Genomic DNA, 15725 nt, shown 5'->3' with positions numbered 1-15725 from the left:
TGAAAATATTTTATGAGTTAACTCATATTCTTCTAAAATTAAACATAATAGTTGTGCGATGTTATAAGCATTATGTGATTTATCAAAAACTCTATACGTTAGTAATCCTTTTTGGAGATTCCAAAAGTTATCGATCCAATGGCAAGTCACACCCATATATGAATGTGTTTGCTAATGATCACTTCAAATATTGGAACATAAAGAAACTTTATTATCTAATTTACTAAATTCATCAATTAAGTTATTTTTTCTTTGGTTTTTACTAATTTTTTAATTGTACGAGTAAGTCTAGTTCAAGGAACACGTTTAGCACATGGATTAAGAGATTCTTTATAAAAATCTTCAAATGTGCATTTAGATATAAAATTAAAAGAAAGACGTTCTACGGAAACAAATTTAGCTAATGATTCTCTTAATTTATTATCCGAATATAAAAATAAACTGAAACAGTACTACTGCTAGTTGAAGAAAATCTTGATAATTATATTTGAGAACGGCCGAGTCCATATTCCGTCGGGTGCTTCGTTTCTACATGCCGTTTGAACGACCCATAGCCGCCGTCAGCTTGGAATTTGTAGGAAGCATTGCAATTCTTACATTTTACAAGTATTTCTCCTGATAAAAGAGTGACATTCTCAAAATGTTTAGTAAAAATAGAAAACTTTAGAGGAGGAAATTTCTGAACCTTAGAAGTAATTACATCGGTACTCCTTTATGTTTCGGGTGTCAAATTCAGAAGGTACTCGATCTCATCATCGGTGGATAAATGTTGGGGTTCTCCTCTCGCGAATTCATTATTTCTTTTTCCTTCCGAACTCGAGATGATGCACCTCTACGACCTCCTTCCATTGTAATTAAAAATTAGAAACGAAAGCGTATAAAGAATACGAAATTGAGATTAAAAGTAGAGAAGATGTGTGTGAAAATGATGAAATAAGCTCTCTATTTATAGAGTTTGGATAATAACGGATACTAAATCATAACCATTGATTAAAAAACGATCAAATGATCCTAATCGTTGAAAAAAATATCCAAAAAAATCCCCACCCTCACCCAACGGCTAGGAACTGCCAGTTAACTGACGGTTCAAACCGTAAAAAAAAAAAAAAAAAAATTTGTTGAACCGGTAGGCCGAATCGGCGGTTAACCGGCAGTCCGCCGGGTTTCGACGAACCGAGTTAACGCGGTTACGGGCTCGGCCCGGGGTTGGGTCTTAGTTGAAGCTGATTTATTTCTAAAATTAATTGGACAAAATTAATTGAATCATGTAAACTTGCATGACTCTACCCGATTCAACCTAAACCAAACAAACAGGAAGAATATGAGAGTTGGCAAAAGGCAGCAACGGTGCCATGATTTCACAGACAGCATCTCCCCCTGCACAAATCTTGTCCCCCCAAAACCTAACTTAATTCTATTGGAAATCACAAAGGGCCCCACACAAAAACAACCCAACCACCTCTCACATCCCCTTCATTAGCCCTTAAACCCGCTCTTAATCCACAAATAATAATAATAATAATAAAAAGCGGGCAGCTCCTGCCCGGCTATTGCTCAGGTGGTCCAAACTGGGACCAAATTAATGGGATCTCAGGATTACCTGTCGACTGCGCGCTTCGAAACAGGGTTTTCTTATTAGTTTTGTGTGGGTCCCGCGGACAGGACGAGGATTGCGTGGAATTAATGTGTGTAGTCGGGATGGTGTTTTGTGATTTTTGTCAGGGAGTCGGGAAAATAGAACAAAAAAGTCGTCAGGGTGCTGCCGCAAGGACACGGTTTTATTTCGAACCCGCGACGCGCACCGCGGAGCGAGTTTCGTGGGGCCAGGAAAGAGGGGAGTGGGGCCTTGACGGGTGTACCCGTTGCTGTCTAGCAACTCTGCATATAACGAGTCCCGCCCGGCTTCAACGAGGGAGAGAGAGAGGGAGACGATGGAAGGGGATCGCCGTTACGATGGAGGCGCAGCGTCGCCTGCGTCGGTTTCCTCTGTATCGAAGGCAGCGGAGAGGGATGTCGAGGTGGAGGATGAAGTCGCGGCGGGAGTGGCCGAGGGGGAGGAAGCTGAGAGTGATCGAGATGACGAGGGATTGGAGCTAGGGTTGACGCTGGGGGCGGCGGGGAAGTGGAACCCTCCGCCGGTGCCGTGGAGTCCGTGCTTACGTATCCTGACGGCGAAGGACCTTCCCTCCTTGGCGTCGCTTGCTCCCCCGAGGTCCCCTTCCGCCTCCTCCGTCTCGTCGTCCTCCGTCACCAACCTGAGAGGCGGAGGAACTGGGACAAAGCGATCGGACGAGCCGGCTTCCCCGGATTTCGGTGGGTCTCCTCAGCCTCCCAGGTTAGACTCATGCCCTTCCTCCACCTTTTTCGGTTTCTGGCTTCGTGGCAATTCTTTCTCCTTTTTATTCTCATCATCACTCCCATGCCTAAAAATAGTTCATTTTTTACTGTTCTCCATTGATTAGAACAGTAAATGCCACTAAAGTATGCATTGATTCTATCTCAGTAATGTTAGAATTGGACTAGAAAAGAAGAGAATAGTATTTGTAAAGGATTTGGTACCCAAACGACGAACAACGATATGAACTTTATCTTTACCTTGTCTTTTCAACTTATGCTGTATTGATAACCTGTAAAAGGGTTTGCTTTTCTTCGACTTGACATTGATACTTGCTAAATTGATGTTGGAGCAGTCAGATGGTGGTGGGGTGGCCACCTATCAGGGCATTTAGGATGAACAGCTTGTTCAACCAATCCAAAGAGCATACACCTGAGACTGCTGCTGTTGCTATCAAGAAAAGTGTCAGCAAGGACCAGAACCGGAAGGATCAAGGAGGCAGGAGAACGGAAATGAGAAGTTCAATGTTTGTTAAAGTTAAAATGGACGGCGATCCTATTGGTAGGAAGGTGGATCTCAACGCCCATCACTCTTATGAAGCTCTTGCAGTTTCTCTTGAGCTCATGTTTCAGAAACCCACCATGGCTACCAACCTTCTGGCCTCATTTGGTAAGTTTGTAAAATTGCGACTTCACATGCCATTGCATAGTTATTCACATTTTAAAGATTTTGGATGCAGAGTTTATATTGGTGTTTCAATAGCTTGCGGTTATCATTTTTAAAGTTTATCTTTATCTTCATCGGTAACTAGTAAAGTAGTAATGTTCGGGGTGTTTGATGGCGTTGTAATTTGGTTGCTGCAGTTGATTCAGATGGAGCAATGTCTTTGAAGTCATTGGATAGCTCATCTGAGTTTGCTCTTACTTACGAAGACAAAGACGGGGATTGGATGCTGGTCGGAGATGTTCCATGGGGGTAGGCTTTCCTTCTCGATGATTCTCACATCTATCAATACCTCAATGGAAGTTTAGCTAACCTACCTGCTTTTTGTTAAGCACCAATGATATAAATTTCTTAGCTTATGGTTCTATGTTAGTTAACATTTGTCTTATCTTTTGTTTTGTTAATCACTTGTTTGTTCTTAGCACCCATCGGTTTAACTTCATGAAATACAGAATGTTTGTGGAAACTGCCAAGAGACTTAGAATCATGAAGATCTCTGATGCAACTGGTCTTAGTATATGAATTCTTTTTGGAAAGGTCAGCTGCAATTCTTTGCTCTGGCTCTCAATTCTGTATCTCAAGTTAGTCGAACTCGAATGCAGCACCAAGACTTATCTTATGAGAAGGCGCGTGAATGAAGTCCCCCGGAACCATATCGAGGCACTATGTGAAGGGGAAAAGGAGCATATAGAAGAAGAGAGGGTGAATATAATAGAAGGAGAGGCAACCGATCGAGTTTTCTTTGGACTTTGGATCATTGGTATTGTTATTTTTTCACTTCAGAATCAGACAATGAAAATTACTCTTTTTTGCTAAGTAGTTTGGTGAATTATCGCGTTTGTGAGTTTGGTAGTGTCGATACCGTTGACTGTGTATTCAAGCTTCACATTTTGCTCGTAAATATTGCCTATGTTTCGGTTAAAACATCTAGTATTGAGTTATTGTTTCATGGAGGATGTTAAAATAGTTTTTTTTTTAAAAAAATGAATTGCAAAAGAATGTGAGTAAAGAATATGAGTTATTTGAATTATTTGAATGAATAATTAATAAATGAAGGTGAATGAACTTATAGAAAATAATGAGATAATTTTAAATTAAATTTGAGCATAGCGTTCTAAACTAAACCTTTTATTTTTTTAAAAAAATATTTTAATCAAATTATTTATTCCTAAACTTGGGGCAGCTCGGGCACGATCCATGTGTTAAATCTTTATATTATCCAATCTTTGACGATCATGGAAGACACGACTCATATTAAATTAGATCAGAATGATTGAATAGTCGATAGATGAATTTAAAATATAATTTATGTATATTAAAAAAAAATCAAAATTTAAAATATTCATCCTATTTAAAATTTATTTATTTTTATTAATTTTATGATAAAATTTAATATTTCAGTCTAATCAAAATTATTATACATAGAATATTATTAAATAAAATTATTCAATACAAATAAAAATCCCTTAAACTCTATTAAAATCATTTTAACTTAATTAAAATCAGTTTTAAAATTTTATACTAGCTACTTAGTAATTCAAACAATAACAACTAAGATAATACTATTACAGTATATAGTAACTATCCAAGTAGGTGTCACCATTATCATAACACCGAATATAGTGTTAGTGATTGCAACAAAAATTTAAAGTGATTTTGGCCCAATAAAAATAATTTTGACTAAATTGATAAAATTATTTTGAACCGTAATCTATTTAAAGTGATGTTGATTAGAGTAAAACAATTAATTTTTCATACTGTAACAGTTATTATGTAGTTGCTATATGTTGTAGTAGTTAGTCATAATTGTTACAACGCTAGGATGGCAAATAAGCTAAGTTAAGTTAAATTTTATGATGTTCAAATTTGTTTGATTAGGTAACCAAATCAATTTAAATTGAGTCTAAAATGAATCTAATGTTGAAATGATTATTCTGACTTTTTTTTTATAAGTTTAAGCTTAGTTCATTTAAATATTATTAAATTTTGTTTGATTGTTTGAAAATCTTAAATATATTATAAATAATAACTAAGTTGAATATGTATATGTTTAAGTTTATTCATTTAATTTAGAGAGTTATTTAAATTTGTTTAATTTTTTAATTAATATTAAATATTTAATTTATACCGATTAATTATGATATAATAGGCTCGAGCTTATAAATTTTTTTTATTAATTATTAAGGTAAATCAAAAAATATTCTTAGTAGACAGTACATTAGTTGGATATTCTTATTTCAACCGTCTAATAAAAAAATATTTATTAATTTATTAAAATTAGAATTTAATTTTTTAATGTCTGAACAATTAAAAAGGCGTTAGCTGGATTATTAAAAATAAACTTATTCATTTAATTATTTAATTGACTCTGTGAACGGATATAAATAAGTAGTCTTATCAAGCCGAAACCTGAAATCTTATTGTTGAGCTTATACGCTGGCTTAGGCTTAGGCTTTGGCTCTCGCTTGTTTCGATTCGGCCCGTTAGGGTTCGTCGAGGTTTTCCCATGGAAGAGTCGGCGAAGAGGAAGGCGAACCTTCAGGCTATGCGCTTGGAGGCCGCTCAGGCCGTCGCCTCCAATCAATCGTCCCACTCCTCTTCATCCTCAACTAGCTTTCTGCCTTCTCCGCCTCCATCGCTGCTGCGGCTGCCGCCGCCACGGTTCGGCGATCGTCCGGAACTCCAGACCCCGCCGCCGGCACCCAGGTTCGACTTCTACACCGACCCCATGTCGGCCTTCTCGGACTCCAAGCGGATGAGAGGTGCTGATGCATCCGGAGGGTTCAGCCCCTTTTCCCCTCGCCGCCCAACCCCGCCGTCTTCGCCATCTTTCCCTTATGGTAATCCCTAATTCCTCTTATTTTTGGCTTTTCCATTGTTTTTGGGGTGTAAAGGCCGATTTTTTTTTATTTATTTTTGTTCATTTTCTGAAAGATGTCAGCTTTACCTTACTTTCACGCGACACATGAATTAGAATGCTTGTCGCGGTATTTTTGATTTAATTCAAGATTTGATTCATCCTCCTTGTTCTTTAGAAGTTAGGACCAAACTGTCGCTCATGATTAAGCAATACTACATAAGCATTTGACATAGCCGCACTCTATTTTTCTCCCTTTTCTCCTCTAGTTTCAGGGAAGACCATCCCATTTGAGTCCATACTTATTAGCTTCCAGATTGAGAATGAACCTTCTTCCTCTCTTCCTCCTTAGTCAAGAGCCTTCTTCTGTTATCCTCAGCTTTGTCTTCCACATTGCATAGACCAGGGTTGTTAAAGGAAGAAGACGCTACATGGCACTTTGGTCTCATTTTAATGCCAAGGCTCCAGATTTTCTTTGTTTATGCATCACTGGGTCATAGTTTCTACCTGGAATGGTGTCAAGCTACGTAGACCGCATCTTCTCATGCATGCCTAGTCAAGTTCCTTGCTGCCTTTTAATAACAATACACCCATATAGAAGAATTTCTCTTACACTAGTTATCTTCATTTCTTTTTAATTTTTGAGAGCAATTAGCTGTAACTTTGAAAATTCGAGAGGAAATACATTTAGAGCGCGTTGACATGTTTAAAAGCTACTAATAGTTTTGTAATTAAAAGGCCTGAATTTATTAGAGAGGTAAGTGTAAGTAGTAGACGGAAGTCAAAGAAAATATTAAATAAAAATGATCTAATTGATTTGAATGCACTTGTAATTGCCTTGCATAGCAATGGAGGGATAAGATTAATGTAAATACTTGGGACAACATAGCTTGATGATGATGGTGAAGTTATGCTTTTCCATTTGAATTTTCTTCTCATTTAGATTAAACATTGGCATTTAATATTTTCTGTGATGCCATGCATTTGTCACAGTTGTAGGCATAATCAGAACTAGTCTTACTGACCAAATGTAACATAGTGGTAATGGACTCATATTATTATTGGAAGTTCTCGTGTTGTGTCTTATTTTTCTGATCAAGTCTTTCATTGAACTCTTCCTCTAGGAAACTGGCACATGAACTTATACAGAAACATTGTTGGAAATGGATTTCTTGTCTTATGATGTGAAATTGTCAGATTGCTCTTTATCTTGAAAAGTAAAAGATAGGATTTCAGTATGTTGATCAGATGAATTTGGTACAGGATTTGTTTTTTTTTCTTCACTTTTGGGTGTTATTAACTGAAGTTCTCAGATTACCCTTTTCCTGTGCTGAATCTCTTAATCTAGTTTTCCTCCAATTTCACAGTTAATTATGTGTTTTTACTGAAGGTTAGTTTTGTTGTTTGATATCCATTAAGCTCTTTTTGATCCGATCACTTTCTTTCAGAGTATAAATTATGAAAGCTATTTTGTTTGCTCATTTTGAAAAATGAAAATAAGTTGGTCCCCTGCCCATGGATTTATGTTGGTCGAATATGTGTAACCAACTACTATGTGTTGCCCCAAAGTTGTTCAATATTCATGCACTGCTTGACTGTGTTGTTGATTTTAATTACTTCAATATTACACCCTTCTTTTAGTATGAAGGGATGAAATTACTGCTTCTATTGTAAGCTAATCATTCTTATGTTCATCGGGCTCTAACAGGAATAAGGAATACGTATGTGGATAGCAGTTACCCTGCTTATCATCAGACACCCCACCCATCAGATTCTAGCTCCTACAGAATGCCATCACGAGTTCCTCACAATAGTTCCTGGAGAAGCCCTATTCAGTTGCAGAGTTCCTTGTCAGGGCATCAAGGATCCCCTGTTACTGGCCTAGGTTCCTGGAATACATCTGGTGGTTCCTCTGGGCGTGGCTTTCAGGCAAACCCTTCGGGTAGCTTTTTTGGAAGCCCTCATTTCAGCCCGGGAGGGAGTCAGTTAAGCAATGCCCAAACTAATAGTCCGTATTCCAATTTCGGAAGAGGCAGGGGTGGACAATATAGCGGTGGCTCGGGTTCAAGATCTATTGGAGGTAGAGGACAAAGATTCAATGGCAGAGTTTCTACACGAGATGATATTGCGAGTTACTTCCGCAAGTCCATGCTCGAAGACCCATGGCGCGACATGGAACCGGTTGTCGGAGACATATTGGAGCCAATGGCTGGCCCAGGATATTGGCTTCCAGAATCATTATCCTGGAAGAAGAGCAAAGTGCCGGAAACTGAGAGTAGGTATAAATTGGAGTCGAAGTCCAGCCTCGCTGAGTTCCTCGCAGCTTCATTAGAGGAGGCCATCAGCGATAAAGATTAAACAACACCATATATTGACTTTCTCAAGTTTGTTGTAATCTTTTTATGCATTTAGGAGACATTCTAGAGGCTGAATGGTTGCTAGCCTAATCTCAGTTATTTAGAAAAGCGTGCTATGGATATATTTGTTTAGATATAAGCCAAAAGGAATGAGGTTGGTGAAATGCTCTTTTGACTATTGTGTAAATTGTTTCATTTATGATCCAAATGTGTTGTGAATGGATCAAGCAAGCTTTAGATTTTCTCAGTTTGTAGTGATTGAGGATCTGTTTAAATACATTTCTTTCTCCAAGCTTCTCTTTATTCCTTTGAAATTACTATATTTTCACTATGTATTGATACAATTACAACTATGTCCAATTAATTGGAAGACCTAATGTGTCAAAGGTATCGTGATGAATGGTGATCATCATTATAATTTCTCGGAACCATACGGAGGTGGGTACAGGTGAGTAAGTTCTCATACAAATCATTTCATCAGTTCAGCATATTGATTGTAATCTTGTTATTCATGACAATGGTTGTGTTCTTTCAAACATTTCTAGTGGTGATTTTGTTAGTGTTGGCTCTTCCTATGATCGATAGGGGTTTTACATCAATTTTTAGGTATATTTTTCCCTTTTTGTGCATTTTGTTCCAAAGATTTGTTTCAGCATTCATGCTGAAATAGAAAAACAAAAGATAAACATTCATATGCTTTGTATCATATCGAAACGCTTCTATGCTATGCTGGCTTCATACTTTCGAATTGGTATTCTTGGAAAGTTCTATAGATTTTGTTGGCCATGCAAGTTTAAGTTCACCTTCTACAAAACCAATACGTTCTCTCTTCGACACAGTGTTCCCTGCCCAATATTACAATTTTATAATGATCGTAGAGATCATATCTTTATCATTTTTAGGACTTCTCCCTCTTGAATAATTCAAAGTATTCAACTCCACATTTCATTTTCATCTAATGATTATCATTTGATAGGCAATTTTTGTACTAATACATCGGCACAGGAGAGGAGGTTACAAATGCCTTCGCTTCGTCCTCTGTTACCTAACACCGACTAGTTTTTTTTAATTTTTAATTCAGATATTTACTTATTAATCCTAAAGGTGATTGATTTGATTTTACGAAAAATTTTCATTATCAGAATAAATCAAAAAAATCTATCAGAATAACACCGACTAATTCAAAAAAAATACTTATGGAGATCCATTTAAGTGATCAATATTTTTTAGGATTGTCATCCCATCAAAAAAAAATCTATGCGATATGCTATAGATAGGATGCAACTCTTACATTTTTAATTAATCATTTGAAAAACCTAATCGTTACATTGTAATCTCACGATGACAATAGCAATAGTGCCTTAGAAACGTGAAGATGGCGACGGAATTTCAGTTGAACACTATCACATGGGGCCTCTCCCGTCAATGTCCATCTCCAATTGGCTGGCGAGGATTTGGGTGTTGTGAGACTGAAAGAATAATTTAACACTCATGGGCTGATTTTGAAATTGTAGTAAAAAGTGATGACGTTCGTTTCAAGTGTCCTTTACAGTTCGCCCCGTATGTTGATTTTGAAAGATCAATACTATTGAGGTGTTGATTTTTCGAAATTAATACTACTGTGATGTTGATATTTCAAAATCAGTATCAGAGCGTGTGTCAATTAACACGCAATCATAATTTCATTTATGAGACTTAGGATGAGACTTGCACACCATATCTATCCTCGCTACACTCAGCTCTTCTATTACATGTCAATTTTTCATAAATTCAAATATCCTAGGTCTATCAATAGATTTCGATCAAAATTCATTGATGGAATTAAAGAATTTTGATTGGATATATTCCAAGTGCTATAAGTTTTTGAAGTTCACCGGAGTCAATATGTCCCTAGAGATATCAATTTGAAGTTATTAACAATAGTGGTAAATTTTTTTTTCAAAGTTTGACTTTATGATCATTGACACATACACATAATTTATTGGATGTCAAAATTAAATATACACATAATAAATTCTTTCACTGTATTATATTGTTCTCTTTTTTTTTTTTGGTTACATATAAACTTTTTTAAAACGTATAAATAAATTTAGAGAAATTTAATTAAATTCATTCCAATTCATATGGATTTCTATAATATCTGAGAGTTTCAGTATATCATTCTATACTGTTTTAAATAATCTTATTCATGGTGATGATGGTTAGGTCATGGTGCTCGTTTTTAAAAATGAATCTCACAGCGGAACTAGAATTCGAAAAACCAATATCATAAAAAACATAGAAGAGAGTAAAGATGGTACATGTAAATGAAAGAGGAAAACCGGAGAGGGCGGTGTGACGTGTAAAGGAGAAAAGGGGAAAAACAGATGTTATCAATTGAGTCACGTGTTAAAAAACCGGCAATTGCCTAAAGGACGCTCCTAAGGAATTGACAATGCGTCCTAAGATAAAGGAAAGTGTAAAGAAAAAGAGAAAACTTCAGCTTAGACATTTTTTTTTTAAATCTGGGGCATCTTTTCATCAATTTTAATATTTAAGTACGTCTGATTTTTTTTTTTTAAAATTTTAGTCAACTACATGAGGATCCAATCGACTTGAATCGTATTCAGTAAATTGAGTATAATCTACTCAATTAACATTCCAATCAATTCAATAATTAGTTGTTGCTTGAGAATAAGATTTTAATGGACTGAGCAATCCTCCCAATTGTCTAGCATTGCCCTCCTCAAGCGTGATAAAAATAAATTATCCATAATTTATCTCTCTATATAAATGACTATAAAATTAATCATATGAAACACCGGATTAACATATGATATTTTACCACTAGGACAAATGTCAATTAACTTAATCATCGAGCTTTAATTTATACATCACGGGATATCCATTTAGTTAGAGGATGATAGATTTACTATATTGAAAAGAGATCAATTCATGAAGAATATATACTTTTGGGAAAAAAACTCTCTCCCACCCTTAACTAATTTAACAGTCAACTATAAATTGATTCCGTGATTTATTTCTAACTTATTACAACAAAAGGTGATAGCATCTGACTGTCTAACGGGAAGGAAAGTAAATCACGAAAGGTTTCACTCCATACATTGACCCACCCTTTACATGAGGATTAGATGACCCGCAATATATTTTATACAGGAATCAATCCTATATATGATCTATTACAACAATACTACGTGTAAGTACCAATTATGTCGACCGTGAAAGCAACAAATAACAACCATCGAATTCATAGGGCATCTATAGTCGTGGAACTTCTTCATGAGCTCCTTCGTTACAAACATATGTGCCACGTCAAAAGTAAAAAACTTCACATATCTTTCCATTATAAAAAAAAACCTCTCAATAACTCCTTTATAAGTCTCATACCGTTCATTATATATATTTCTCCCACCTTTCTATTCTATATTATATATAATTAATTTTTAATAAAATTTAAATTCATAAATTATTAATCTAAACAATAAAGTTTCCTAGTTTTTTCTAAATATTTTAATATTTTAATTTTTAAATCAGAAATAAAAATATTTAATAATTTTTAAAAAATAATGAAAAAACAACTCCATGTCATCCTTATTAATGAAGGAGCTCTCTCCATGTGCCCTCGGAATTATAGTGCAGCTATATGATATTCAGTTTGTAACTCAGATACTCACGATTCGAGTCTTAGCTATAACGAATTTGTAGAAATTTTTTTTCCAAATAGGGCATGCAACTAAAGGATGTTGAGCTCCTGAGTTACCCGCTGTGAGCGCTTTCCGATTTATCCTGATAGCCGGTGGAAAATTTCTTTGAGACCGGACTGATTATTCGAAACTCGACATTATCCAAACTAATTAATCATTTTTTTTTCTTTGTGAGAATCATGTCACAGTGGAAGCTCCTACTATGGATCCTCTCATTATGGATGCTCTTAATCGCTCGATCGGACACACCATGAACAAGTTGTCAAGCCAATTCCAATCTTCTTGTTCTATCACATCCTTTTAATTTTCATTAAAATATAATTAGCACAAGTAAAACCTTAAGATAATTTCTTTTTTCAAATCTATCAAATTGAACACAATCATTCACTTTTAGATGTCTTTTAGACGTATAGAAATTATGTTTCACTTTTTAATAAAGAAAAGATAATCAAACTATTTCAAGTCAAGATCAAGTCATTCTCACCAATCACACTCTAATCACATGCCCATGCAAACTTAAAATAATAACACCAATAAGAAAAAGAAATATAAGAAAAAAAAAAAGTAAATACTAACCATCAATCATTAAATTTCAGAATCAACTTGAAAAAATTCAAAAATAAAATAATAATAATAATAAATTCTCAAACAACCAAACTAGAAGACTTTTCCCCCTCCATTACTCGATTCTAAACTAAACAATATTAAGAACTAATTGTCCCTCATTGCATAAATGTCATCTTCTTCTACTACCTCCTGGCTAGTAATGATCTTGTCAACCACTCACACTTCCTATAATATACAAAAATTGAAGGGGATTTTTCGGAAAATTCATGAGAGGTAAAAAAAAAAAATTATGAATTTCAGAAAACAGAGCAAGTTACTGGATCATGGCTCGGGCAAGAAGGAATTGTTGTCGGATTCAGTCGCGCTGGCGGCGGATGTAGTGGAGGAGATCGCATCCGTCGGCGCCGGCGGTTTGGGCGACCTTGATGCGCATCTCGACGACCTTCTTGTGGGAGTTGGAGTGGACGGTGGGGACGAAGGTGGGGCTGGCGGCGGGGCGGTACTCGGGGAAGAGGCGGCCGGACTTGTAGCGGACGCCGCAGGCGTTGCAGAGCGTCTTGGGCCCCATCGGGCCCGCTCGCCACTGCGGCGTCTTCTGGATTTGGCAGTGAGCGCATTTCCGCGCCGTCGGCGGCGGCGGCGATTTTGTCTCGTCGGCGTACGGGTTCTTCTTTTTGTTCTTTTTCTTGAGAGGCGGCGTCGGCGGTGGGAGCGAGGAGTCGCCTAGGCTCTCCGGGTCTGAAGTAGCCGCCGTCGCTGTGGCGGGCGGCGGGAGGCAGGTTATGACGACGAGCGGGTGGGGAGAGAAGGTGGCCGGGCGAGCGCGCTTGCTGCGGGCGCGGCCGGGGACCACCGGGACCTCAGGCTGCTCCGGCGGGTTGAGCGTCGGTGGCGGCTGCGGCATCGCCCTCCCCTCTTTCTCGCCGCCGATGGAGTAGGATGCAGAAGACGAGGAGGAGGATGAAGATGACGCGGTGGTGTAGGAATCGCTGCTTACGCCTCCGCCTCCACCGCCGTTAGTGTTCGCTCCGAGAACAGAGACCGGACTCGAGGTGCGGAAGCAACAACGCCCACCGACACTTTTGTCGGCGCCGCCGCCGACCGGGAGACCGAGCGAGAAGGAATCAGAATCTTCGATGAATTTGGACATCCATTCCAGTTGCTTGATGTCAAGCTCGTCGCACTGCCATTTCAACAATTCAGCAAATCAAAAAAATTCACCCAAATTTTCTGCAATCAAATCGAATACTGCGCCAAAAATCCAAACTTTACCGGGGTTAGCTTGTCCTCCTCCATCCCGAAACCGGCCTCGGCCTTCTTCTCATCCTCGCCGCCGCCTAAAATCTCGTCGACGACGGGAACCGGCAGCGGATGAAGAAGCAGAAGCGGCGGCTCCTGCGCCAGCCCGAGCATGTCGGCGTCGTAGTCGTCGCAGGGGAAGTCGAGCAAGTCGTCGATGTGGTCGAACAGGTGGCCCACGCCATCCTCCATCTCCTCCCCCGTCTCTGCATCAACAATTCCATTAATCCATAGACGCCACTAAGAAAGAAAGAAATAAAGAAAGAAAGATCGAGAGAAGAAGTCAAAGAACAGCGCCGACGCCGGCCTCACCAAGTGGCCGGAGGATTGGAAGCGAGCGAGGCGGTTGGTGTTGGAGTTTTGCAGGCAGGGAGATGGATGGGTGGAGGAAGAAAGAGGAGGAGGGGGCGAAGAGGAGGCGGCTAAAAGGGAGGAGGAGGAGGAGGAGTAGGAGTAGGGAGAAGAAGCAGCAGGAGCGGCGGCAGCAGCACCATTGATGCAAATCCAGAGCTTCCTCTTGGGCTCACATGAGTCAGTGTGATTTGTTGGTGGAATGCAATCTAATTCGAGGGGCCCACAGTTTGGTGGGGGCTAATTGCTAGCTGTCCTCCCTACACTACCACTGTGCTCTACCATTATAATTATAATAGTTTAATATATACACTCTGTAATAATCATGTCCCATATTTATTTTACCACTAAATTACCGTTGATTTTTTTTTAAAAAAAATCAAGTAAATATTATTGATGTTAATTATCAAACACTTTTTATATATAATATGCTAGTATAATTTTTCGATTTATCTTCTGAATAGTCATCAGATCGATATACTGTCATGAAGTTAATCATATCTTTGGTATAGTAATTTATTTCCTTCCCATAAGATTTTAGAATTGACTGTGAAAGTGTGGGGATATCTGTTCTACTTATAGAATTAATCAAATCATATTATAAGATCAGGATATTTGATATAAAAAAAATTTAAAAAAAAATGGATACATGAGCCCTTAAGATTAGGTGCAATTGTAAACGAACAAATGAGTTTTTCAAGCAACGAGAGTTTAATTTTTATACACAGTAATCAATGTATGCGGCGTTCAAATCACTCGTGATGTTGGGTTGTCCCTCTTGACCTATTTGTGCTTTTTGGATTTATTCAGTGATCGATGAAAAACTTCTGTAGGATCAGACTGGCGTGAATGAATAGTAAAAATATCCATACGAGTCTTTGATATAATAGTAGAAATACTTAGATACCCGTGTTAATAAAAAAATTATGACAATGGTGCCTCCAAGTCTTAGTGTGATGGTAAGAGGTAGGATGTATACAGTGACATACTCAGGATTTTAAACAATTTTCATCATTCAAAATTTAAAATTTGAATTTAAGTAGTCTAGAAATCAACTTAAATTTTAAAAAAAAAATTGATTTAAACCTTTGATTCTATTTGAAATAATGATCCATCATTCATATTATACTCGAGCATCTTTCTTAGTCCAGGATCATTAAAATGCTCATTCAAGTCGGTATCAATAAGTAATGGAGAAGATAGAACAGGAGGAGGTGGTGGAGGGGGAGATGTTCTTTTTTGAAGTAGATTAATCTTGTATTTTTTTAAAAATATTTTAATATTATTATTTCACTTAATTTATTATTAACATAATATTTGAAAGACATAATTACCTAATTTAATGACTATATTTTTTTAATAATTCAAAAATAAATAACAAACAATGAACAAGAAACAAATAACTAGCAAACAAAAATATAAATATATAAAAAATTAACACTATATATTTTTCAACACTTAAATCTATAAACAAAGTGACGACGGTGGTGTTGGCAGCATGCGGTGGCGGCGTTGGTAGTAATAGTGTCTTG

At 37.4% G+C, this 15725-nt stretch overlaps 3 protein-coding genes across 6 annotated transcripts; 2 read left to right on the top strand and 1 right to left on the bottom strand.

Moving 5' to 3' along the window:
- Window positions 1-1891: 1891 nt before the first annotated feature.
- Window positions 1892-3874, top strand: LOC121984526 (auxin-responsive protein IAA10-like). Of its 4 annotated transcripts, none has more exons than XM_042537489.1 (5): window positions 1892-2335; window positions 2691-3004; window positions 3199-3310; window positions 3511-3595; window positions 3661-3874. In XM_042537489.1, the coding sequence occupies exons 1-4, from the start codon at window positions 1932-1934 to the stop codon at window positions 3578-3580; spliced, it is 900 nt and encodes a 299-aa protein (XP_042393423.1). In that variant the 5' UTR covers window positions 1892-1931; the 3' UTR covers window positions 3581-3595; window positions 3661-3874. The 4 variants fall into 4 exon arrangements, with proteins under 4 accessions (XP_042393423.1, XP_042393420.1, XP_042393421.1 ...); XM_042537486.1 differs by having other exon boundaries at window positions 3481-3595; XM_042537487.1 differs by having other exon boundaries at window positions 3511-3874.
- Window positions 3875-5475: 1601 nt separating this feature from the next.
- Window positions 5476-8575, top strand: LOC121984525 (protein SICKLE-like). The gene is made up of 2 exons (XM_042537484.1): window positions 5476-5898; window positions 7624-8575. The coding sequence occupies exons 1-2, from the start codon at window positions 5565-5567 to the stop codon at window positions 8271-8273; spliced, it is 984 nt and encodes a 327-aa protein (XP_042393418.1). The 5' UTR covers window positions 5476-5564; the 3' UTR covers window positions 8274-8575.
- Window positions 8576-12579: 4004 nt separating this feature from the next.
- Window positions 12580-14390, bottom strand: LOC121984523 (GATA transcription factor 8-like). The gene is made up of 3 exons (XM_042537483.1): window positions 14155-14390; window positions 13816-14048; window positions 12580-13726 (listed from the first exon to the last, which is right to left on the bottom strand). The coding sequence occupies exons 2-3, from the start codon at window positions 14032-14034 to the stop codon at window positions 12899-12901; spliced, it is 1047 nt and encodes a 348-aa protein (XP_042393417.1). The 5' UTR covers window positions 14035-14048; window positions 14155-14390; the 3' UTR covers window positions 12580-12898.
- Between the last annotated feature and the right edge of the window lie 1335 nt (window positions 14391-15725).

Source organism: Zingiber officinale, chromosome 5B (genome assembly GCF_018446385.1).
Source record: "Zingiber officinale cultivar Zhangliang chromosome 5B, Zo_v1.1, whole genome shotgun sequence".
Classification (NCBI taxonomy): domain Eukaryota; kingdom Viridiplantae; phylum Streptophyta; class Magnoliopsida; order Zingiberales; family Zingiberaceae; genus Zingiber; species Zingiber officinale.
Note: the sequence above shows the minus strand (reverse complement) of the source record. Positions and strands in the feature narration are given on the sequence as shown.

Bases quoted from the DNA above. Each gene is read 5' to 3' on its own strand.
- LOC121984525 (XM_042537484.1), top strand. From the start codon at position 5,565: ATGGAAGAGTCGGCGAAGAGGAAGGCGAACCTTCAGGCTATGCGCTTG. The intron at 5,899-7,623 runs GTAATCCCTAAT...GGGCTCTAACAG, and splicing joins TTCGCCATCTTTCCCTTATG to GAATAAGGAATACGTATGTG.
- LOC121984523 (XM_042537483.1), bottom strand. From the start codon at position 14,034: ATGGAGGATGGCGTGGGCCACCTGTTCGACCACATCGACGACTTGCTC. The intron at 13,727-13,815 runs GTAAAGTTTGGA...TTGAAATGGCAG, and splicing joins AGGAGGACAAGCTAACCCCG to TGCGACGAGCTTGACATCAA.
- LOC121984526 (XM_042537486.1), top strand. From the start codon at position 1,932: ATGGAAGGGGATCGCCGTTACGATGGAGGCGCAGCGTCGCCTGCGTCG. The intron at 2,336-2,690 runs GTTAGACTCATG...ATGTTGGAGCAG, and splicing joins GGGTCTCCTCAGCCTCCCAG to TCAGATGGTGGTGGGGTGGC. The intron at 3,005-3,198 runs GTAAGTTTGTAA...TGGTTGCTGCAG, and splicing joins CAACCTTCTGGCCTCATTTG to TTGATTCAGATGGAGCAATG.